Source organism: Neltuma alba, unplaced genomic scaffold, assembly GCF_004799145.2.
Source record: "Neltuma alba isolate B1F8T4 unplaced genomic scaffold, ASM479914v2 tig00000912_pilon, whole genome shotgun sequence".
Classification (NCBI taxonomy): Eukaryota; Viridiplantae; Streptophyta; class Magnoliopsida; order Fabales; family Fabaceae; genus Neltuma; species Neltuma alba.
The window spans coordinates 98,710-125,967 of record NW_021632253.1 but is presented as its reverse complement, the minus strand read 5'-3'; the positions used below and the strand labels follow the sequence as shown (position 1 = coordinate 125,967).

At 36.2% G+C, this 27,258-nt stretch overlaps 1 protein-coding gene across 1 annotated transcript; it reads left to right on the top strand.

Annotated features, from left to right (window-relative positions):
* Positions 1 to 1,007: 1,007 nt before the first annotated feature.
* Positions 1,008 to 27,258, top strand: LOC114748183 (uncharacterized). Its single transcript, XM_028936541.1, has 5 exons — positions 1,008 to 1,283; positions 22,602 to 22,817; positions 23,519 to 23,747; positions 25,571 to 25,653; positions 27,127 to 27,258. The coding sequence occupies exons 1-5, from the start codon at positions 1,140 to 1,142 to the stop codon at positions 27,256 to 27,258; spliced, it is 804 nt and encodes a 267-aa protein (XP_028792374.1). The 5' UTR covers positions 1,008 to 1,139.

The following is a 27,258-nucleotide window of genomic DNA, read 5'->3' as shown; positions in this document are numbered from 1 at the left end:
GAGGATACATTACCCTTATTCGGCACCCAAACTGCCTGGTGTACGGACGCACATCAAATTATTTACATTTGCGTGTGTGTGTGTATATACACACACAAAATTAGCGTATGTGGTTAAGAGAATCAAATTAAACGTAGTCCTTCGAATTTTATCTAAAAATTTAAGTCTATTTTGATTTTCGTCATCAAATTTTAAACCTCTGATTTTAATCTTTGAAATTTAATTTATCTTAAATGTTAGTCTTTGGAGGCACGATGTTGAAATATTTGTAAATGATGTTAAGGTGATGAGCCGAACTCATAAAATGGCACTAAGCTAGACTTTGTGTGGGTAAAAAAAAAAATGTCCTCAAAATATAATGAAAAGGACAAAGGCAAACATAATGAACAACTCCTCAAATAAACAGGAGAGTTGTATTTTGATAATCTATTCTCTTTTTTTCTTCTCTATTATCTACACAATATCTAGTTAGGTGTTATTTTATAAGTCTATATCATCACTTTAATGCCATTTATGACACTTAGGCAAATTTCAACAAGATTCTTATATTAGCAATGAGATTTGAACTAATAATTAGTTATGAGATAATTTCTTACTAATTAGACCAATCCTTGTCAATGGAGTAAAGAATTGTAACAATTCTCTTGATGTTGTGTAGTTTTTCTTTTTTTCCCCCTAAAGTATAGGTATTTCTTGATGTTCGGGGATACGAATCTTGGTTTGCTATATCGTAAGGAACTAGCTCCTTCCGTTAGACCCAACCCATATTTGTTGGTGCTGTGTAGTTAGTCTGGGGGGTTCCCTCTTTTGTTATTTATTTATTTATTTTTTAAAAAAAAAGAGTCAATCGCCAAGTGTTTGTCCAAACTCCCAACAAAAAAAAAAAATTTGGGTAAGGTTCCTAGTTTGTAATTTTCCCATTAAAATAATGGGAATGACTTGGTGGCTGTGCGTCGTAGAGGCCGTGTGGCACTCAGAGGTGTCATCCTCCCCTACCAATCAAAGATTATCTTCCATCTTCCACCATGTTAAAAAAGATCCACCATCCTCAAATTTTGCTTCCCAGGTGTTCTTTTGGAAATTGGTTCACTTGATTCTCATCCACACAACTCTGAACTCTCTCACTCGCAAGATCAGCGATGTCCGGTGTTGTTGCAGCAGCTTCCTCTTCCTCATGCTCTGCCACCTTCTCTTCCTCTTCCAACCACCACTCCATAAAAAATTCTCAGCTCCCTCAGTACTCCAAGTCCAGGTCTCTCCTTAATCCTTCATCTCAATCCCAGGTACCATTCATTCTGTTCATTTTTTCTGTGGGGTAATATTTTCCGGTTGCCCATTTGAATTTACGATTTTTTCGGTTCTTTTCTCCAGAAAACGTCTTTCCAGGGCCTTTCACTAGGTGAAGCCAAAAGGGTTGTTTCGGATTCCTTCTTTGTGGTTGAGAACACGAAAGGTTCTGCCATTTTCAGAAGAGGGCTTGAGATCGCAGCCAGAGCTGCTGGCGCTGCGAAGACCATTGAGGTTGAGGTCGACAAGCCGCTTGGCCTCACCTTGGGCCAGAAATCTGGTGGCGGCGTCCTCATCACTGTGAGTAACTTGCTTGTTTTCTGCATTTAATGGGAAATTTTAGCCAGTTTGGTGATTAATGTTGCATGTCTTCATCAGATTGTCCCAATTCAATTATTTCCTCAAAGGTATTCTTCCCCCAGAAAGTTGTTGGATTTGCAAGTTTGGGGAATTTCGGTTGTTATAATTACCATTGATGTATAGTCTTGGACATTGTATATCTTTCTAAATATTAGTTTTTTTTTCTTTTTCTGTTTTGCCATTCCAGTGTGACTTAATGTTAAATTTTAAGTTATTCTAATATTCTAAGCTTCAACACATTAAAGGGATAATGTTCTTAAATGCCCCGAGGTGTACGTGAAGTAGCATTTAACACTTGAAAGTTTTTTTCAGCTCCTTTATTTTCCGGAAGTTTATTTTCGTAGCAAAAGTATCCATTATTAAGTTTGACCTTTAAATTATGTTATTTGACTGATATCTTTAATAGTCAAATTTAACAGCGAATAACAGTTTAGGACATAAATGTTACGAAATAAAACTTTCAAGGAATATATGAGTGAAAAAAACTTCCAAGTGCTGAGTGCTCCTCTCTATATACTTTTTGGGTATTTAAGCATCTTGTCCCATACATTAAATGAATTCATTTCTTTTTATAACTTTTGAAATATGAAAATATTTTTATGGCAATCTGGGCAGATTTTTCAACCATAATTGCGCCTCTAGTATGTATGATCATGGCGACCCTGCTAAGAAGATTTTTCCCTTAGAACAGCTGACTTAGGATTGAGTTATTACAGAACGTTCATCCATCATATATCAAATGAAAACTTCAATCCTGTGTTATCTCAGGATCAAGTGGAAGGAGAGTGAGTGTGATATCAAGTTTTGAATCTTGTGTATATGATCACTACTACTCATCATCTTTGCTTCATATAATATTTAAATTAACTAATAGTGATATATATTTGATGAGTGTAAAAAAATTTGATTTGACAGGGAACAAAAAAGGTAAAAGTTAACTTAAAATACTTGTCACTAATATTTCTAAAGATTGGTGAACCGTAAAATAAGTATATCAATTAATGACATCTTTATAATGATGCTTCAAATTATGATAAACACATATAATCTTACCAAATAAAGAAACACAAGTTACGCTTGTTTACTTTGGCCCTGTAGATTGTCTGTTTACGCTTGTTGCCCATTCTGTTGAAATCCTCAACTAAAAAAAAAAAACTCTTTTCACATTATTTTGTAAATTGATTTTATAAATAAGTTGTTTAAATACTTAGTTAATTTTGTATATAAAAAATGCTTTATATATAAATATATATGTTTTAGTGGTTTAGTCAAAAATTAAAAGTAACTATAAATCATTTATTTTACAAAATTGTATTTGCATAATTTTTTTTCAGCGTTTTTTTATCTTATTTTTATTAATGAAATGTTATTCACCGTTACATTATTTTGGCCTCAAATAGCACTGTTAACTTTGTGTCTTCAATTGAAGAGTGAAGACCCTCATTACTTTCAGAGTTTTTAGATGTAATTTCGAACAGGACAAAACTTATATCCAGTACGTTATATCCAGTGTGTCCTGTTCCCCAATCAACACCTGACATGTGGATTACTTTTACACCTCACCTGCCATCTCGCTTGGTCATTTAACGCCGTTTGGCAACCCATCATCAACGAAGTTAACTGTGCAGCGAAAAGCGAACATGTCTCTTGCGCAATTCGCCGTCTCCTGTTTCTGCGAATAGCCCATTGTCTTCTTCTCTTTGATCTCATCAGGAGTTGGAAGAAGGCGAGATTCAGAGACGACTGAGCAATATTTGGACCAAAAACTTCATCTGAAGAGTCAATCCCAATAAAATCCCCGTTTCAAGTGTAGAACGAGCATGTTTCTATGAAACTTTTTTTGAAACCCATTCGTGTGGATAGACGACGTTGATCTAAAGGCTACAGTTTTCAATAGTAATTCAGAATTGTTTGTTCATGGATTGATTTTTTAATCCTTCATAACTTTTCTTTTTTTATTTCACAATAGATACCCCAAAATGCTAGTATTGGCTTCTTACTGTGGTTCAATGGTTTTGCTTTGTCGAAAATTTCTTTGCTTTTTGGAGAAATCGACTATTGACAAGGTGAAGGAGAAGAAATTATATCTAAATGAAGATGAATGGAGGAGGGCAAAATATTATCAACTAACTAGCCCTTTCTACAGAAACGGCCATTGACGGCGTCAAAGTGAATTAATGAGTTGGAGGGCATAATTTAAATCTAATCCACATGTCAGGTGTTGATTGGGGAATAGGACAAACTGGATATAACGCACTGGATATAAGTTTTGTTCTTTGGAACAACTGTTAATTTATATAAATCCAAGTATACATTTATAAATGCATTTATTTTTGTTACTTGGATACTCCACGTAGTCCATAAATAAGCAGGATCTCCGTGCTCTTTTATTATTTTGAATAATTGATCATTAAATGTATTGTGATAATTAAATATCTCAGCCGAATCGCCTTATATTTTGATGACATGGAATTTGTTCCGATATGATTTAGAATTTTCATATCCATGCTCAAGAGCTTTATATTAATTATGATATTATGAATGGTATTATAATTGTTATGTCAAGTGTTTATTGATATGTTTTAAGGCTTAAGGAATGTGAGTTTTCTCATATTTTATGCCAGTCACTCTAAATTTTTAGAGCGTGACGGTGATGAAAGTGATTGATTGTTTATAACATAAGAAAAGAATTTCATATATATATATATATATGTTGCTTTTTTTCAATCAAAGATTGTTAAACTTATACTATTTCTTCTTTAATCTTAATCATTAAACTGCAACGGAATTTTGATTAGATAATTCTATGCAAAGTAACTTCCGACTAAGACAGCCTGATACACAAACGAGAATTTAGCTAGGATGATTCGCTAACTAAAAAGGAAGAAAGCTTTGGAAGGATTTATAAATCAAAATCAGAAAAGGATGAGAATACAGAGATAACGTGAATGTGGGTGCAGGTATAAAGTCAATGATTCATGGCAAATTACACAAGCAACCACTCGTTCCTTTTGCTCAGTAAAATACCATATAATGTTCGTACGATTCTCAGTTTTGGATATAAGTGCATTAATTTGACTTCCTTGTTGTTCTAATACCGTTAATGCTATATGAGTTTGGGTCGGTGCATATTGTGAGGTTATAGATTTTGCTTCATAAGGTACGTACGCACGTAGGTCTAGTTTGAAGAATTGCATGTAAATATGTTCTAATTATGAAAACGTTCTCCAATTGCAGATTGGGTGAGTGAATTATGGCTGTTATAGGTCCACTTACGAAGGACAACCCTAGAGTGTGGTTTAATTTGGTTAAAAACTATCTGATAGTTCACCATCTTTGGGGAGCGATTATTGATGATACAACTCCTCGTCAAGATGATTCTTCCTGGAGACAAAAGAATGAAGAAGCATTGCGCATCTTACGCATCACATGCTCGCCGGAGACTCGCCGTCTGATAGAAGGAGTCTCTGAAGCCAAGGTTGCCTGGCACATTCTCCATGACAAGTTCGCCCACAAACCATATGGTAACCTTGATATATGCTTTATGATTCAGTTCTAGTTAATATTTTTTGGCCTGTTTGAAATTTAAACTCTTAAAAAAAATGCAAATTTTTTTAACAGGCTTTAGGCTAGGCCAAGCCTGTGTGATTAGAAAACAACCCAGTTAGGAGATACTCGTTTGGAGAAGTTAATTACTACTCCTGCTAATATACATATACCCACATCAATTGTTGGTTATAGTGAATGTAGCAGCAACTTCTTTTGATGTGAGCTTTTTGTACAATGCTATATGTGCTAACAACTGGGAGGCAGCAAAAGAATTCCTTGAGCAACATCCAGGCGCCTTGACTGCAAAACTTACAGCTACAAATGGAACACCTCTGCATGTGGCTGCACTTTTTGGACATTTAAAAATAGTGGAGGAGTTGGTGAGATTAGCTAGCCCAGAATTTCTTGAAATGGTTGATGATTATGCCTCTACTCCACTTGCAATTGCTGCATCTACTGGGGTCATTCAAATTGCGAAATGCATGCTTTATAAGAATAGAAACATACTTGGCATTCCAGACTTGAGATATCATCTTCCTGTTGCATTGGCCATTGGTGCTGGTCAGAAAGAAATGGGACGTTCTCTATAAGGAAACCCCATTGGAAGTCCTCAAACCCCAAAATGGCTATCTAGGTTCTCGACTTCTTCGTGCATGTTTCGAAGCCGGTGAACTTGGTAATCAAGCCTACGTACCTACTAATGGGGAATTTTGTTTGTTTGTTTTTTCTTCTCTTTATTTAACAACTTGCCATGACAATATATAATAATTACAGATATTGCTCTGCATCTACTTGAACAATCCAAAGATATCATTTTTGCTGCAGACCACACCAATTGGACACCAGTGGCGAGTGTAGCAATCATGCCGGCTGCATTTGAGAGTGCAACTTGGATTCTGGAAAAGATGGATTTATCATTGTGAGTCTCTCACTACCTTTCAAATATCTTTTTTTACAGGATCTACATATGTATTATTACAAAATTTAATGAAAACAAGGGCAAGTGTATTTTAACTTTTCTCCAGTTTAATTCTGCGTGTCTCGAATAATCTCTTATAACATCCTCTCCGATTTAAACGTTAAAGACTGTTAAACTAATTCATACAGTAAGGAAGCTTTTTTCCACCCATTTTTTGTTTTACCTTAAATGACGCTCATTTTCCTTTTGTTTCTCTTGTCTCTCCTTTTGGTGGAAGCCACGCCTATACCATCAACTACAATAGCAGATAATCTTTGTTTAGACATTCAACAAGAAGGTGACAATAAAAGCATTCAAGGTGTGTATACTTAGAGAAAGCACATGCGTGTAAGAAAACCCAAGCTTACTTCTAAATTCCCTCAAATGATTTAAAAATGAAGTGAAATATGAATTTTAATACTTTGCTTGCAACAGGGCATGGTCTGCTGCACCGGTTGATCTCAAACGTCTATACTTTGTTGGGTATATCATATAATCCTTTAAAATTTTCATACATTGTACGTTTTCAAATATTTTAAGCACAACCCAGAGATAGTTACATGTGATTCGTGAATATATATATATATATATATATATATATATATAAGAGTGAAGGAAATATATGAGCTGAAGTTGCTCCATGCACGAACATCTCAAATTCTAAACATACTTTGTCGAAGGGCAACTCTTTTGGATAAGCAACAACATGGGTTGGTTATAAATACACTATACCTCACGGCCAAAGAAGGGCTTGTTGATTTTTTGTCTGAAGTATCAAAAACCAACCCACAATTAATCCAATTCACCTCAAGCTTAGGGAATCGGAACACTTTCTTCTGTGCTATTAAATATCGGCAAGTTGAGGTTTTTAGCCTAATCCACAAGTATCGCCTCAAGAATTTGATAGCATCAGTGGTAGATACCTCTGGACATTGCATGCTCCATGTTGCAGCCAAGCTGGTTCCTTCTAACCAACTTAACCACGTTTCCGGTGCAGCTTTGCAGATGCAAAGAGAAATGCAATGGTTACAAGGTTAGAATATCTATATCTATATCGATATATATATATAAGGTTAAAGTACAAATTTATTTTAGAAGTTTTTACTTAAGACTGCTGGGCACCTAAAAGTTTTTTCGAATGCAAACATAAAATTTAAAGTCATAGCAATATTACCTTTTGCTATTAAAAAATTAACATTAATCGTTAACACTTTTAACCTTGTAGGAGGATAAAGTTGTTATGATTTTAAACTTTCAAGAAAATTTGCATAAAAAAAGACTCCTACTTGTCCAGCACTCCTGAGTGAAAATTTACTGAGCAAATTTACACCTTAACATATTCTTATATAATTATACATTATTTTACTTTTATGAAATAAATGTATGCAAGAAGTTGAAAAGGTAATACCTCCTGGACTTAGGGTGTCTCAAAATAGTTGGGGTAAACGACCAGAGGACATATTCAAAGAAACTCACAAAGATTCAAGGGACGGAGGAGAAAAATGAATGAAATACACAGCAACTTCCTGTTCTGTTGTTGGTGCTTTGTTACCATCATGTTTGCAGCAGCTTTTACCGTTCCTGGAGGGAACGATCAAAACACTAGCTACCCAATGTTTTTGAAAGACAAGTTATATATACTCTTTGTCATCGTAGATGTGCTGTCATTGTTTTCTTCAACAACTTCTGCGCTGACATTTTTAGGGGTTTTTACCTCACGCTATGCTGAAAGAGACTTTCTCATATCCTTACCACAAAAGCTGATCATAGGCCTCTCTACACTCTTTTTGTCCATTTTAACCATGATGGCAGCGTTTTGTTTATGCATTATTCTCATGCTGAAGCATACGTACTCATGGTCTTATCTTCGTGTTATTATCATTGCTAGTGTCCCAGTAACCCTTCTTGTGTTGTTACAATTCCCTCTTCTTCTTGATGTGATTTCTTCTACTTATGGCCCAGGCATCTTCAAGAGAAATGTAAAATAAACCCTTGGCCATGAGATGTTTGTATGTGCATGCCGTTATTATACCACTAGCTATGTGTTTAATTTCTATTGAATAATATATGGTTCTTGCAAGTGATATACACACACGTAGACACACTTACATTCAAATGTTTACCTAATGGTTAAAAAAGGAAGACATTGAAGAACAATTTTGAAATTATATTATTCACTTTGCTGGAAAAAATTGAGAAATGTTATTAGTTATAGTCTGATGAGACAATTCTGCGAGTTAAAATGAATTTAAAAACAAATGTGTTATCTTAATTCTAAAAATAGTTTCACAAGGTAAGAATATAAATTAAGATATTTGAGAAATAGCCAATAAAATTTTTCATGTAAAATGACGAGGAATTGGAGGATAAATTGCTCATATTCCGTAACCTATATGCCTAGTGTACAGGCGCGCATCAAATTTTAGTATTTGTAAAGTATATATTTAAAGTTAGCGTATATGTTTAAAAGAATCAAATTTTCTGTGCTCCCTGCCTAAATTTATTTATAATCGCATAGACCCCTGCTACATAGATTTTTTCCTGGGAAAATTCAGGAAGCCGGAAAAAAATGAAGGACGGTTTTTTTTTTTTTTTGGGTGCCTGAGACAACATCTAGAGTTAACAATGTTTTTTAGAAAGTTTTATGGTTTATATCTCTCCCAGTTAAGCATCTTTTGTTCATATGAAAGCTTCTATTTAAGGCTTTGCCTTCCATGGATATTTTGTAATATATGCGTTATACTGTTAAGGGGGTTTATGGTAATTGTATTGAGGAAAGAGGTAACTTTTGCCTTTTGAGTTAGTTATAGGGAGAGAAAAGTAATCATTATGACGTGTATAGGGCAGAATATATATCCCTATACCGGTGCTGATTGTTTTATGTGAATGAATATTCTGATTTTGTCTCTCTACACTTAGCATTAAGGTACCAGAGCCTTACCTCCAGCCAATGGCTCCGTCGGAGATGTGATCGTCAGCTGACGGTTTGGGGAACATTGAGACTTGTTTGACCCTACAACAAACCACCCTTGACTCTGTTCACCCTCGAATGGATCAACAGTCTTCTCATATTTTTCCCCCCTTCTTATATGCCCCGAAAGTTTATTTTCATAGAAAAATCTATCATTAAGTTTCTTAAATTATGCAATTTGGCCGATACCTTTAATAATCCAACTTAACAGCAGATAACGGTTCAGGACATAAATATTATGAAATAAAACTTTCAAGGCATATGAGAGTTCAAAAAACTTCCAAGCGCTGGGTCTCGGGTATTAAAGTACCTTGTCCCATACATTAAATAATTCATTTCTTTTCTTAAGTTTTGAAATATGAAAATATTTTTATGGTAATCAGGGCAGATTTTTCAACCTTAGTTGCGCCTCGACTATGTAAAGTCATGGCGACCCCGCTGAGAACATTCTTCCATTAAAACATCTGACTTATGATTGAGTTATTACAGAATGTTTATCCATCATATATAATGAAAACTTCAATCCTGTGTTAATTTTTATCTCAATCATGTTGAATCAAGTGGAAGGAGAGTGAGTGCGATATCAAGTTTTGAATCTTGTGAATATGATTACTACTACTCATCATCTTTGCTTTATATAATATTTAACTTAACTAATAGCGATATATATTTGATGAGTGTAAAAATTGATTTGACAAAAAAAAAGGTAAAAGTTAACTTAATATACTTGCGACTAATATTTCTAAAGATTAGTGATCAGTAAAATAACTATATCAATTAATGACATCTTTATAATGATGCTTCAAATTATGATAAACACATGTAATCTTCCCAAATAAAGAAACACAAGTAGTCACGCTTGTTTACTTGCCCTTGTAGATTGTGTATCTACACTTGTTGCCCATTCTGTTGAAATCCTCAACTAGGGGGGGAAAAAACTTTTCACACTATTTTGTAAATTGATTTTATAAATAAGTTGTTTAAATACTTAGTTAATTTTGTATATAAAAAATGCTTTATATATATGTCTTAGTGGTTTACTCTAAAATTAAAGGTAACAATAAATCATTTATTTTACAAAATCATATTTGCATAATTTATTTTTTTCAGCATTTGTTTTATCTTATTTTTATTAATGAAATGTTATTCACCAGTAAATTATTTTGGCCTCAAATAGCACTGTTGACCTTGTGCCTCCAATTGAAGAGTGGATTCAGGGCCAAAAAATTAAAAAAAAAAAAAAAGAGTGAAGACCTTCATTACTTATCAGAGTTTGAAAATATTTTGGAACAACTGTTAATTAATATAGATCCAAGTACACATTTACAGATGCATTTACTTTTGTTACTTGGATACTCCACGTAGTCCATATATAAGTGGGATCCCCGTGCTCTTTTATTATTTTGAATAATTGATCATTAAATGTCTCAGCCGAACCGCCTTATATTTTGATGACATGGAAATTGTTCCCATATGATTTCGAATTTTTATATCCATGCTCAAGAGCTTTATATTACTTATGATATTATGAATGGCATTATGATTGTTATGTCAAGTGTTTATTGATATGTTTTGAGTGTTTAAGAAATGTGAGTTTTCTCATGTTTTATGCCGGTCACCCTAAACTTTTAGAACGTGACGAGAACGAAAGTGATTGATTGTTTATAATGTGAGAAAAGAATTTCACATAGCTTTTTTTTTTTTAATCAAAGATTGGTAACTTGCACTATTTCTGCTTCAATCTTAATCATTAAAATGCAACGGAATGTTGAATAGATAATTCTATGCAAAAGTAACTTCCGACTAAGACAGCTTGATACAAAGGCACCAGGCAAACAAATCAAACGAGAATTTAGCTAGAATGATTGGCTAACTAAAAAGGAAGAAAGTTTTGGAAGGATTTATAAATTAAAATCAGAAAAGGATGAGAATATAGGTATAACGTGAATGTGGGTGCAGGTATAAAGTCAATGATTCATGGCAAATTACACAAGCAACCACTCGTTCCTTTTGCTCAATAAAATACTATATATAATGTTCGTACGATTCTCAGTTTTGGATATAAGTGCATTAATTTGACCTCCTTGTTTGTTGTTGTAATACCGTTACTGCTATAAGAGTTGGGGTCGGTACATATTGTGAGGTTATAGATTTTGCTTCATAAGGTACGTTCGCACTTAGCCCTAGTTTGAAGAATTGGATGTAAATATGTTCTAATTATGAAAACGTTCTCCAATTGCAGATTGAGTGAGTTATGGCTGAGACGTGTGTTTATAACGGCAAAGTTATAAAGCCAGTTACGAAGGAGAACTCGAGAGAGTGGTTTAATTTGGTTAAAAACTATATGATAGCTCAGCGCCTTTGGGGAGTGATGATTGATGATGCAGCTACTCAGCAAGATGATCCTTCTTGGAGACAAAATAATGAAAAAGCATTGCGCATCTTACGCATCTCATGCTCGCCAGAGACTCGTCGTCTTATAGAAGGAGTCGCTGAAGCCAAGGTTGCCTGGCGCGTTCTTCATCATGTTAGAGTAAACACCCAGCCCACTGATGCTAATATTCAGCCCAATACCTTGATATTCTAGAATCTTGTAATAAGGGCTACGTGTACAGTTATTCTTTGCATTATGCACTTGCTACTCACGTGACACTACCCTACACTTGTCTTTATAAGCAGCACTGTAATTCATTTCAACATATAACAAAATGCCTTGCTCTTCCATTTTGTCTTTTGTCTTTGTTTCCGGTTCTGCTTTCTATCATGGTATCAGAGCCGCCGCATTCCCCTAGCTACCTTCAGACCTTAACCTTCAAAAATGGCATCCTCCACACCTACCTCTACCACTTCCGCCTCTTCTGTGTCCACTTCCAGCACTACTTCTTCATCCAGTCTACCTCAATCCTCTCCTGTCTCATCTTCTCCATCCCATTTTATCTCCATCAAACTCACAAATGACAACTATAGTGTCTGGAAAGCACAAATGGTTCCTTATTTACACGGTCAACAACTTTTCACTCACCTTGATGGAACCACATTTCCTCCTCCCATGCTTCTTGATTCTGGTGTCACAAATCCTGATTATTTGCTATGGTTTCAAAAGGACCAGTACATTCTTTCTGTTCTAATTTCATCACTGTCCGAACCATTAATCGGGCAGTTCATCAAGAACAAGACAGCAAGATCCATGTGGGAGGCTCTTGAACGATCATTTGCTCAAAAGTCACAGGCACGATTCCTTCATCTTCATAGCCAACTTACTCATCTAAGGAAAGGCCCAGAATCCATCTCAGAATACTTCAAACGTGCTACACTCCTTGCTGAATCATTAAGCACCGCAGGACGTCCAGTCGAGGACCTTGACTTCATTCTATATTTGCTAAATGGATTGGGTTCAGACTTTGAATCCATTGTTGCTTCCTTGACTACCAGAACCCATGAGCTGTCCCCAGAAGAAGTTCTAAGCTATCTCCTCATTCATGAAGCAAGACTCAACACATTGTTCCCTTCCCCTGCGTCTGACATCTCTGCAAATGCTGTGGCTCGACTTCCCTTTTCTCCCTCTCGTGGAATTTTTCGTGGCAGAGGACGTAACAGATTCCACCCACGCGGCAGAGGACGACGTAGTGGTAGTGGCAGAGGACGTTTTTTGCCTTTTTATGGACCACCACAACACTTTTCTAATTTCTCTGACTTGTACTGCCCTCTTTGCACTCGCTCTGGCCATGCTGTACAAAACTGTCCCCATCGCTATGATCATGCCTACCAAGCACCCCCGCCACCTTTCTTAGCTGAAGCGCATAATGCTACACTCTACAGCACGCCAGACAACAACTGGTATTTTGATACTGGTGCCACTCACCATATGACTTCTAATTTGGCCAACCTCAACTTGGGATCAGAACCGTATAGGGGCCACGATCATGTTAGCATGAGTGATGGATCAACAACATCTATTGCCAACACCAGGGCTGGCTTGCTTCCCTTGCCACCAACTTCTCCTAATAATCATGGCATTTACCTGCTCTCTGATTTATTGCACATTCCTGCAATTTCCAAAAATTTAATTTCAGTTTCCAAATTTTGTTTAGATAACCCTGTTTACTTTGAGTTTTACTCCTCTCATTTTGTTTTGAAGGACTTAGTCACAAAGCAACCTCTTCTTCAAGGCCCAACTAGACGTCTTCTATACCCATCATCTCCTCAGGTGTGTCTTGGAATCCGAACATCACCTGATCAGTGGCATGCTCGACTTGGACATCCAGCACGAAGAATAGTTCAGCATGTTATAACCAAATACTCTCTACCTGCTCTTAGTCTTTCTTTTTCCCTTTCTTGTCCTGCCTGTAGAACTTCTAAAAGCCATGTACTACCCTCCTCTACATCCACTCACAGATCTTTTTCTCCCCTTTTTCTTGTTTTTAGTGATGTTTGGGGTCCTGCTCCAGTTTTATCTTGCTCTGGTTATCGTTACTATGTATCCTTCGTTGATGATTTCACTCGCTTTACTTGGTTTTATCCACTTCGTGCAAAATCTGATGTCTCTAAAGCTTTTCTGCAATTTCAATCCCATGTGGAAAAATTATTTAATACCAAGATTAAATTTCTCCAAACTGATAATGGTGGTGAATACCAAACCTTAAGTCATATTCTTAACTCTCAAGGCATTGGGCACCGTCTAACATGTCCATATTCTCATTCCCAAAATGGCACTGTCGAGCGAAAGCATAGACATATTGTTGAAACAGGTCTTGCACTTCTTCATCATGCCTCCTTACCTTCCAAATTCTGGACTCATGCTTTTGCCACTGCCGTTTATCTAATCAATCGTCTTCCCTCTGTTTCTCTTAATTATAAATCTCCATATCAACTTATTTTCCGTCACAATCCTGACTATAGCTTCCTAAAGGTTTTTGGTTGTGCATGCTGGCCTAATCTTCGTCCTTACACTCATAACAAATTACAACCGAGGTCCACACTCTGTGTTTTTCTTGGGTATGCCACTGATCATCACGGTTATCTCTGTTTTGATCCCAAGACACGGCGCACTTACATATCTCGTGATGTTGTATTTGATGAATCCATTTTTCCTGCAGCCCAATCCCCTACATTTGCCTCTCCCCCGTCCTACTCTCCTGCCCTCACTTTGTTACCCATTACTTCCTATCCCCAGTCCAGCCCAACTTCCCCAACATTGGCCCATTCCGACACACCCTCGTCCATTTCCACTCCGTCTCCTTCCTTTTCACGGCCCAGCCCAATTTCTCCCCCTTCCCCTCAATCAGGTTCCCCTACTCCCTCTGCGTCTGACACTTCTTCCCCACCTGCTGCCCCAGTCCCTTCTCTCTCTCCTCCTTCATCCCCTTCTCAGCCTCACCGAATGATTACCAGAGCTCAGACCCATACTCTTCGACCAAAACAGTTCACGGATGGTACGATTCCATGGCCACCGCCAAAATCTCATCACACCTCTGTTCTCCCGACTCCCAACACATCCTTCCCTACTTCCGATGTACCCACCACCCTAACCTCTGCTCTTCGCTGCCCTAACTGGAAATCTGCCATGGCTGCAGAACTTCAAGCCCTTCATCTCACTCAAACCTGGTCTCTAGTTCCTCCTCCACCACACAAAAACATTGTTGGTTGCAAGTGGGTCTTTCGGAAGAAGCTTAACTCTGACGGGTCCCTTGACAAGTACAAAGCCCGTCTAGTAGCCAAGGGCTTTCATCAATCGCCTGGGATTGATTATACCGAAACTTTCTCCCCTGTGGTCAAGCCAGTCACCATTCGGCTTCTACTCTCCTTAGCTGTCTCCAAAGGATGGACAATGAGACAGATCGATGTTGACAATGCCTTTCTCCATGGAGTGCTGGATGAAGCCATTTACATGCGCCAACCACCCGGGTTCAAGCATCCCCTGTTTCCTCATCATGTTTGCAAGCTTCACAAATCTATCTATGGCCTCAAGCAAGCTCCCCGTGCGTGGTTTTCTCGATTAAGCATCTGCCTCAATCAACTCGGGTTTATTCCCTCAAAATCAGATACCTCCCTCTTCTCCCGAGTTTCATCTGCCTCTGCTCTCTATGTTTTAGTTTATGTTGATGATATCTTGCTTATTGGTTCTGACTCTACTGAAATCTCTGAGTTAATTACTGCTCTGCGAACTCACTTTCCTATTAAAGATCTCGGACCCCTGCGTTTTTTTCTTGGCATTGAAGCTCATCCTACTTCTGCTGGTTTGTTCCTCTCCGAGAGGAAATATATTCTTGATTTGCCAAGAAAAACAAATATGCTTCACTGCAAACCAGTTCGCACACCTATGTCTGCCTCAACCAAGCTTTCTGCCACTGACGGCTTACCGTTTCCTGATGCTACATTGTTTAGAAGCACTGTTGGCAGTCTTCAATATCTGTCTTTTACAAGACCAGATTTATCCTTTGCTGTCAATAAAGTGTGTCAATTCTTACATGCTCCTCGAGATAGTCATTGGAAAGCTGTTAAACGTATTTTAAGGTATTTGCGCCATACTCAGAATTTTGGGATCCTTCTCCAAAAATCAGAGTCGCCTTCCTTAGTTGCCTTTGCTGATGCTGACTGGGCTGGTTGTCTGGATGATCGTCGCTCCACTGGTGGTTTTTGCATCTTTTTTGGTTCAAACCTTATTTCTTGGAGCTCTAAGAAACAACAAACAGTAGCTCGCTCGTCCACAGAGGCTGAATATAAAGCTTCAGCTCTAGCTACGTGTGATCTCATCTGGCTACAGAACTTACTCAGAGAATTGGGCATTCCCTTGCATACTTGTTCCACACTCTTTTGTGACAACATTGGAGCTACTTACTTAGCAGCGAATCCCATTATGCATGCTAGAACAAAACACATTGAATTAGACTACCATTTTGTCCGAGAAAGGGTAGCTGCAAAGAATCTCCGCATTCACTTTCTTTCTTCCAAAGATCAAGTTGCTGATATCTTCACCAAACCTTTAGATGGCTGTCGTTTTGAATCCTTGCGATCAAGCCTCACTGTTGGCTCACCACCGTTCAGCTTGAGGGAGGCTGTTAGAGTAAACACCCAGCCCACTGATGCTAATATTCAGCCCAATACCTTGATATTCTAGAATCTTGTAATAAGGGCTACGTGTACAGTTATTCTTTGCATTATGCACTTGCTACTCACGTGACACTACCCTACACTTGTCTTTATAAGCAGCACTGTAATTCATTTCAACATATAACAAAATGCCTTGCTCTTCCGTTTTGTCTTTTGTCTTTGTTTCCGGTTCTGCTTTCTATCACATCACAACTTCCCGCACAAACCATCTGGTAACCTTTTATATATACATATATATATTTATGGGATTAATGTTCAAATTTGCACATTAAACTTTATACATGCGCACGGCTTTTTACCGATTGTGTAGTTAGAAAACAACTCAATTCTTTTCTTAGCTAATGTTCGTGACTTTTTTCAGCTGTAATTACATGTGAAGTAATGTTATTCAGTCTTCATTTTTGGGCCGGGGGGGGACTCAATCAGGACATACTGATATGAAAAAGTTAATTACTACACGTGCTGATACACACACGCACACAAACGTGAATTGTTGGTCAGCTACCATGAACGCAGCGGGAGAAACTTCTTTTGACGGGGGCGCTTTGTACAATGCTATATGTGCTAACAACTTGGAGGAAGCAAAACAAATCCTAGAGCAACATTCAACTGCGTGGACGGCAAAACTTACAGCTACAAATGGAATGCCTCTCCATGTGGCTGCACTTTTTGGACATGTGGAACTAGTGGAGGAGTTGGTGAGATTAGCTGACCCAGAATTCCTTGAAATAGTTGATGATCATGGCTCTACTCCACTTGCAATTGCTGCATCTACTAGGGTCATTCGAATCGGGGAATGCATGCTTAGCAAGAATAGAAACATAATTGGCATTTCAGACTTAAGATTTCATCTTCCTGCTGCATTGGCCATTGGTGCTGGTCAGAAAGAAATGGGACGTTTTCTCTATAAGGAAACCCCACCGGAACTCCTCAAACCCCAAAATGACTATCTGGGTTCTCGACTTCTTCACACATGCTTCGAAGCCAATGAACTTGGTAATCAAATTCCCTAGCGCTAATAAACAAATGTTTCTCTATGCAATTTTGTTCGTTTGTTTTTTTCCTTTTCTTTATTTCACATCTTGCCATGGCTATAATAATTACAGATATTGCTCTGCATCTTCTTGAACAATGCGAAGATATCATTTTTGCCACTGACGATACTGATTGGACACCAGTTGCGAGTATAGCAATCTTGCCTTCTGCAGTCGAGAGTGTAAGTCAACTTGAATTCTGGAAAAGATGGATTTATCACTGTGAGTCTCTCACTACCTTTCAAATATCTTTCTTTACAGAATCCATCAATATACTTATTTTTACAGAATTTAATGACAAAAAAAGGAAGTGTATTTTTAGATTTTCTCCAGTTTAATTCTGCATTTTTCTAATGTCTCTTATAACATCCTCTCCTATATTTAAATGGGAAAGACTATTAAACTAAGTCAATAAGGGAGCTTCTTTCCATCCATTTTCCGTTTTACCTTTAATGACTCTCATTTTTCTTTTAATTTGCTTCTGTTGTCTTCTTTTTTTGGTGGAAGCTATACATGTACCATCAACCACAGCAATCGACAATGTTTGTGTAGTCATTCAACAAGAAGGTGACGATAGAAGCATTCAAGGTATGTACACTTAGAGAGAGAGAGAGTGTGTGTGTGCGTAACAAACCCAAGCTTACTTCCAAATTCTCTTAAATGATTTAAAAATGAAGTAAAATGTGAATTTTTAACACTTTGCTTGCAACAGGGCATGGTCTACTGCACTGGTTCATCTCCAATGTCTACACTTTGTTAGGTATATCATATCGTATGCTAAGAAATCTCATATCTAATTTGTACGTTATCAAATAAATCTCATAAACACAACCAAGAGATAGTTACACGTGAGTTGTGAATGTACATATAGGAGTGAAGAAAATATATGAGCTGAAGTTGAAGCATGCACGAGCATCTCAAATTCTGAAACTACTTTGTCGGAGGGTACCTCTTTTGGATGAGCAACAACGTGAAATGGTTATAAAAGCACTCTACCTTGCGGCCAAAGGAGGGCTTGTTGATTTTTTGTCTGAAGTATCAAAAACAAACCCCCAATTACTCCTGTTGACTTTGGGCTCTAGAAATTGGAATACTTTCTTCTATGCTATTCAATATCGTCAAGCTGAGGTTTTCAGCCTAATCCACGAGTATCGCTTCAAGAATTTAATAGCACCACTGGTAGATACCGACAAATTTTGCATGCTGCATGTTGCAGCCAAGTTGGATCCTTCTAACCGCCAACTTCACCATGGTGCAGCTCTGCAGATGCAAAGTGAAATGCAATGGTTCAAGGTTGGAATATATATATATATATATATATATATATAGATATATAAATACATCCACGTATGTATGCATATATAATTATTTTTATGAAATAAATGCATGCAGGAAGTTGAAAGATTAGTACCTCCTGGACTTACGGTATCTCAGAATAGGAGGGGTGATCAACCAAAAGACATATTCATAGAAACCCACAAAGATTTAAGAGATGCAGGAGAAAAATGGATGAAGGATATAGCATCTTCTTGTTCAGTTGTTGCTGCTTTGATTGTCACCGTCATGTTTGGAGCAGCTTTTACTGTTCCAGGAGGATATGATCAAAATACTGGCTCGCCAGTGTTTTTGAAATCCAAGTTATTTATACTTTTCATGGTCTCAGATGCACTATCATTGGCTCTTTTAGCAACTTCTGTACTAACATTTTTAGGGATTTTTACCTCACGTTATGCTGAAATAGACTTCCTCATATCCTTACCAAAAAAATTGATCATAGGCCTTTCTACACTCTTCTTGTCCATTTTAGCCATGATAGTAGCGTTTTGTTCATGCATCATTCTCATGGGCCAGCGTACATACCCACGGTTATGGTCTTATCTTCCTGGTTTTATTATTGCTAGTGTCCCAGTAACCCTCTTTGCATTGTTACTATTTCCTCTTCTTCTTGATGTGATTTATTCTACTTATGGCCCAGGCATCTTCAAGAGAAATGTAAAATAAACCCTTGGTCATGAAATGCATGTATGTGCATGCGGTTATTATCCCACTGCTTGTATATTTATATTGAATAACATATGTTTCTTGCAGATCATATATATATATATATATATGTATATATCTATACACAGACACACATACACGTTCAAATGTTGATAGAAAGGAAGAGGAGAGGAAAGAGGATAAAAAAAGAAGATGAGAGAATCCTCTCCAAATGTTGCATAGGTGCATCTAATTTGAGGCTGGTTAATGTGGTTGAAAAATATGTTACCTTTGGTCCTTAATTAATATAAGAACCAAATAATTAATTTGAAGAGATTAAATAAATTAGTTCAATTAGTTATTTATAACAAATGTGTGTTAATTTCTCTAGACTATCTTATTTAACTATATACATTAGAATTTACCACTGTGACAAATGTATGTATGTGCATGCGTTTGTTATCCTATGACTTGTATATTTCTATTGAATAATATAAGCTTCTTGCAAGTTATACATATATACACACACACTAGAAGACAGGAGAGTAGGCATAGAAATAGACCAGGCCAGGCCAGATTTTGGTAAAATAGGCATGAGCTTATAATGGTAACCTAAAGCTTGAGTCTAGACTTGAGCCTGAATATAAGCTTTTTTTTTTTTAAAGTTAAACCCTGAGCCTCTCAAAGGCCTGATTAAGCCTAAAGCCTTTTTAAAGGCCTACTTACAATGTAGATCTTTAAAAAAATCTCATATTGCAAGCCTTAAAGTTTGTAAGTAGGCTTTGAGCCTACTAAAACCAACATGTACATAGGTTTTTGAAAGGTTTCAAAGCCTACATATTTATATATGTTACAAATAGGCTTAAAGTCTGTGTGTGTATATATATATCTATAAATATAATTATATTCTTTATGCCTAAACAGGCCAAGCCTGAAGGTTTATATACAGGCTAGGCTTTAACAAAATAAGCCTAACCTATTTATATAATAAGGCTTTTAAATAGACCTTAGCCTAGCTTTTTTAATAAATAGGCTAGACTAGCGCCTAATAGAGGCCTAGCCTATTTTCACCCTTAAAAGGGAGAGGATTAAAAAAAAAAGATGAGAAAATCATCTCCAGAGGTTTAATTAACAAATTCGAAGAACTATTTACACTTTTGCCTGCATAACATCCGTTTTCTTTTCTCTAATTGGCATATGTCGTTGGATATATTGCGCATTGATTTGGCTTAGATGATTCTGAAAGACATTAGCATGATCAATTTCGAAATGATATTTCACTACCCTGACCAATGTTTTTTTTGCTTGCTAAAAAAATCAGAGCAATCGTTGTTAGTTCTACTCTGATGAAACAATTCTTGGAGTTAAAATGAATCTTAAAAAACAGTGTTTTAACTTAATTCTAAAAAGTTTCATAACGCTAGGATATAATTTACTTCACGATTAAAAAACCATCTGGTCTGTTACCAAAAAGAAAAAAAAACCATCTGGTCGACATCGTCCTCTCCTTTCTTCTCACAGAGGGGCACATGCTCTGTCTTCCTCCTCATAACCCCCTCCACGCATTTGTCCTCCCGCTATGTATATGAGGAGGTTGAAGGATGATGCAACTGTTTTTTTTTTAATGGCCTTTATAATCACAGTGGCAAATATAAAAATTTTAATTGGCCACAACCCCACAACGTTATGCACCTGAATCAGAGGGTTACTCAAACTCGAGCGCGTTGCAGGCTAATGTGAGAATCACTGGGAGGAGAAATGTGTGGAGGGATATGGAGGAAGAAATGAAACAAGGAAGAAGATAGGGCATGCTTGTCTCTAAAACCGTGGAGGAAGAAGAGATTAGAGAATGGCAGTGAAGAAGTGGACATGGTTATCAAAGGGTGAGGACGAAGGAGAGGACGATGAGTTGAGTCGGCCAGACAGTCTTGTTTTTTTCCTTAAAATAATTCATCAAATGCATATAAGCTGACTCGGATGACGTGTTTGCAACTTTTAATATTGTTAAAGTATATTTTTTGTCATGTAGGAATTTAAAAATTGAATTACAACGAGTCATGGCAGAGAAATTGAGTTACAGATGAGTTAATAATTAAAAGACCAAATGATTAATTTGTCATTTAATATATTTGAGAAATAGCCAATAAAATTCCCCATGTAAAATGACGTGGAAATGGAGGATATATTCCTTTATTCCGTATCCTACATTAGTCTTTAGAGGTGTAAATGGTGTTAAAATCTTTATAAACAACGTTAAAGTGATGAGGCAAACTCACCAAATGGGATTAAGCTAGATTTTGTGGGGATAGAAAAAAAACACAGAGAGAATATGCCCTCAAAATATAATGGAAAGAACAGGGGGACTAAATAGTTACATTTTGATAACCTTTTTTTTTTTTTTTCAATTATCCATACAAATATCTAGTTAAGTGTTATCCTATGAATTTATATGCCTAATTTAATGTCGTTTATGACATTTCAGCAAACTTTAACAAGACTTTCATAGTTACAATAAGATTTGAACTTTTGATTTTATAAGTTATGAGATGACTTCTCATTAAGTAGACTAATATTTGGTGGTAGGGTGAAGGATTATAATAATTCCCTTGATATTGGATAATTAGTCTTGAGGGGAGGATATTGGATAATTAGTCTTGAGGGTTCCTCTTTTGTTATTGAAAAAAAAACTACTAAAAAAGTGTTTAGATGGAAATCAAACCATTATTTTAAAAATATTTTTATAATATATAAAGTAAATGTATGAAGAAGTTTATCTCATTTGATGAAAAAAAATATTTTTTAAAAACACTTTTATATATTTCCAAACACCCCTTAGCCAATCACCAAGTGTTTTTCCCAACGCCCGTCAAAAAAATTAAAACTGGGTAAGGGTCCTGGTTTGTAATTTTCCCATTAAAATAATTAGATGGCCGTATGTTGTTGAAGGCGTGTGGCACGCAGAGGCGTCATCCTCCCCCACCAATCAAAGATTATCTTCCACCACGAGGGAAAAAAGAACAACCTTCCTCAAATTTTGCTACCCTCAAGTGTTCGTTTGGAAATTGGTTCACTTGATTCTCATCCACACAACTCTGAACTCTCTCACTCGCAAGATCAGCCATATCCGGTGTTGTTGCAGCAGCTTCCTCTTCCTCATGCTCTGCCACCTTCTATTCCTCTTCCAACCACCACTCCGCAAAATATTCTCAGCTCCCTCAGTACTTCAAGTCCAAGTCTCTCCTTAATCCTTCATCTCAATCCCAGGTATTATTCATTCTGTTCACTTTTTCTGTGCGGCATTATTTTCTTGTTGCCCATTTGAATTTACGATTTTCTTGGTTCTCTTCTCCAGAAAACGTCTTTCCAGGGCCTTTCACTTCGTGAAGACAAAAGGTTTGTTTCCGATTCCTTCTTTGGGGTTGAGAACACGAAAGGTTCTGCCATTGCCAGAAGAGGGCTTGAAATAGCAGCTAGAGCTGCTGGGGCTGCGAAGACGATTGAGGTTGAGGTCGACAAGCCACTTGGCCTCACCCTGGGCCAGAAATCTGGTGGCGGCGTTGTCATCACCGTGAGTAACTTTCTTCTTTTCTTCCTTTAATGGGAAATTTTAGCCAGTTTGGTGATTACTGTAGCATGTCGCCATCAGATTGTCCCGATTCAATTATTTCCTCAAAGGTATTCTTCCCCCAGTTTATTATGTACAGCAAACAGCATTGTGAAAGCTTGACGCTGTTGTTTTGTACAGGGCTTTGATGATTTCTGTTAGAATTCTTACTGCATGTGAAAGCTATTTTGCTTTGGAATTTTAATTTGGTTAGAGGAGTGTGTGTTTAATTTATCAATGTCTTCAAGAACATATGTTCAAATTGTGGAGAATAGGAGAACAGCGAACAGAAATTTAGTTTAGATAATTTTTTTATTTAGGTTCAAAATTCAAAACTCTCCTGTCTTTTGGCCCTTTGGAATTCTGCTTAGTTTAAACATGCTCACCTTTGGCAGGCCGAATGTTAGGGAGGAAAATGAAAAGAGGATTGGAAGATAGATAAAAATGACACATGTATCCTTAGATTTCTTTTTTCTCTTGGCCAAATGTCCTTGGATTAAAACAAATATAAAAAATACAGTCATTGTTGAGTAATGAAAACATATGGTCATGAGAAACAAATGCTTCTTCCTTGTGATGCCCAACTGACCAATATATATATATATATATATATATATATATATTAGTTTCTTGGGTTGTTAACGGAAACTTATGGTCTGTTTTAGGGTGTGGATGGTGGTGGGAATGCAGCTAAAGCAGGGTTGAGAGCAGGGGACCAAGTCCTGTATACTAGCAGTTTCTTTGGGGATGAGCTGTGGCCAGCTGATAAGCTTGGATTTACAAAAACTGCCATTCAAGCAAAGCCTGATTCTGTCTACTTTGTTGTCAGGAGATTTTCTTCATTCCACCCTTTTGTGTTTTTAAGCTTAAATGCATCAATTCTTAGAAGACTAAGTTTCTATTAGTTAACGCATGCACAAATGCACGTGAACACAGCTCGAAGTTGTCCATAACGTAAGCTCATGAAGATCTTTATTCTAGTTTCTACTTATCTTGTAATATGATGCCTCCTTTAATTCCTAGTTGGCTTGACGAATCCTGGTAGGATGCTGAAAAACTGGTTTGCTTCGCGAGTATGTTTCATAATGCATATGGTATTATGGTGTGTAATCATGCCAATGAAGCATGGTTGGGGTGGGACAAACAATGAAAAATCAGTATTATAGATAGCCCGACAAGTTCTGGCACAACTAGTTTAATTAACCAGAGGGGCAAATAATATGAAAACATCATGGGCAAAGGTAACTAATCAATCTGATCAGCATTGATTTTTGGTATACATTAAGTGATGCTCTATATTCTTCATGAAATCTGTTTCTACAACACTAATTATGCTATCAGTTTGTTGAAACAGCATCAAATGCATAGCATACATGTGAATGTGCAAGACAGCTAAGGGTTGAGATATTAGGCCTTTGATGGCTGTGTGATTTTCATGAAATCTTGGTTATTTTGTCATGCTTATTGGCGGTTATCAGGAGTTATCCAGTTGTAATATGTTCAATTTTTGTAATAAAGAGGTGCTGATGTAGATATTAGAGCTATTCACATTTGCCTTGATTGTGGATAGATATACTAGATGAGCAGGTAAGAGCAGAAAGGCATATCAATCATACTAGTAGATAAGAGCAGGTGAGATACTAGATGCATTTTAACCCAAAAGTTAAAAAAAAAGAAAAAGAAAAAGAAAGAAGCTGATACTCCCTCAACTCCTTAATATAAGCTATCGGGCTAATTAATTATTAAAAACTACTCAATTTTAAGTATAATTAATGTATGTTTTTAATCGTCCCCCCCCCCCAATTCACAAGGAAAAAAAGGGAGTAGTTGAAATTATTATAATAATAAATGACAACCATTGCCAATATTGTAAAAAGTATTTAGAATAAAGTTGTATGGCTATGGTTAAAAAAAAAAAAAAGCTAAAAATCACACTGGTCAATAAATTGATTGAAACAGTGATTTAAGGATTAGCGGATCATATTAGGATCAACCTATAGTTAAACTGGTAATAATTAAAGCAAAAAATTTGATGAAAAATTACTGTATGTATATAATAACAAGTAAAAATAAATATATAATGAGTCTAAGTATTAATATAATAACACTACAATGAACAAAGTTTTGAGTGAAACAATAATGTTGATACAAAAGTTGTCAATTTTATATTAACTAATTTAAACAAAAAAAACTTTAACCCATCAATATGTAGTTTATAGTTATACAATTATATCTGACCAAAAAAAAAAAAATCCTCCGGTCCTTATTATAAGACCCCATTTGACTTTTTATTTGGTTCTAATTATAAGACCCCAATCCATTTTTTCTCTTATATTTATGTATTTTTTTCAAAATAATCCTTCTAATAATGATAGTTTTAGCCAATATACTTAATTAGCAAAGATATTTTAGGAATGACAACACTTATTTATTATAAATAACCAACTTAACTTACTTCCTTAATCTCCTCAAATAAGTCAATTGGGTCTTATAATTAGGACCGGAGGAGTAGTTATACAATCATAAATAACGATTTCGTGATTCAAATACAAAAATAAAATAAAATTATAATCAAGTGTGAAAGAGAAGTACAGTCTGAATTCACTCATTCATTAACTTGACTTTCAAATTTTTTTTAACTGCCCAAGGAAATTGTACTGTATGTCGGTATGCCTTGGCCATTTACAACCCTCTTCTTTCTTCATTCTTGTGTTCAGGATTGGATTTTCAATTTCTTCAGTGGCTGGGAGTTGGGAGGCCTGAAAGCTTGAGCAAGTCATCGTCTTCTTTCGTGGTTCAGGTAAGAGCTTTTCTTACTTGGTTTTCAACTTTCTTCTTCTATCTACTCTTTTTCACTTTTCCCATCTCTGATTCATTTCTTCTCCCTTTATTTTCCAGTTTATACTCTAATTTTTCTTTTCTTTTCTTTACTTATTTTCATCTTGGATCTTCTTCTTCTCTCATCTTCTCTCTTCCTCTCCTCTTCTTTTCATTGCCTATTTTTCTACTTCATCTCCATTGTCATAAGATTCATAGAGCACAACACAAACGAACTTGGACGACCACTTTTTTCTTCCTTTTAATTCTCCCCCCCCAAAAAAAAAAAAAAAAACAGCCCGTTCAGATCTAAGAATTTTAATTCAGGTAGCCCACCAACTTGGTAGGGTTAGTGCTGTGGCGAACTAATAAAAAGAAATACCCCACATTTCTGCGCATAAAAAAATTAAATATATATGATAAAAATATGCAAAATTATAAAAAAGAAAATATCTAATTGTCATCCATCCAACATGAATGGTTTTGAGTTTCTTTTTTTTTTTCTTTTTTTGGGCCTTTTGATCGTGGAATGGTTCTGAGTTTCGACACGCATATATATTAAGGATTAACATTGTATATTCTCAGCGTTAAAGTTTTTATAAAAAAATTCCAGTTATTTTTTTGGAGGAATTACACGCAAAAAAAGAAAAGAAATTAGAAAATCACATACAACATGAAATGTTAATAAAAATCGTTAATATTTATAAATAATAACTACCAAATCTAATTTACAATTTAGTAATTTTTGACTCTTTTTTTAATCATTTTTTTCTTATTTTTTAAACATAACACACGAATATATAAATAAAATATGTTTTTTTTAAAATTATATTTGGACTAACACTGAGCCTCCTACAATTAATTGATGGCTACTTGTGTGTGTGTGTGTGTGTGTTCCCACGTATTCCGGGCATGGTAGGGAAGGGATTGATTGTTTACAAGTTATAACGTACGAAAAGAACTTCATATATGTTCTTTTTATACTCCTCCGGTCCTAAATATAAGACCCTTGTACTATAAGGGTCTTATATTTAGGATACAAGGGTTTTATATTTAGAACCGGAGGAGTAGTATTTTTGGCTTCATTTTAATCATTAAAATGCAACGGAATGGTGATTTGATAGTATACAAGGGTCTTATATTTAGGACCGGATAAGTAGTATTTTTGGCTTCATTTTAATCATTAAAATGCAACGGAATGGTGATTTGATAGTTCCGGGCAAAAGCAACTTTGAACTGAGACAGCTTAGTATGAAGGCGCCAGGCAAACAAACATAGGAAGTTAGAATAACTTATGTTTTAAGTGAAAATTACATTCAGGTCCCATACAAGATAATTAATTCACAAAAAGTCTCTTAAAATCTCAAAATAATTCCAAAGTCCCCAGGAATCTGTGTGTAATAAATTGTAATTGTGAAATTACCTCTTTACCCTCATTCATTTACAACCTTAACAGTGGCTGTTGACAACCCAAGGAGAAGTAGTTAACAACCTCGGCAGTGCCCCTGGTATCTCACAGAGTGAGTTGTCAGGGGCACTGCCGAGATTGTTAACCATTTCTCCTCGGGTTATCAACAGCCACTATTGA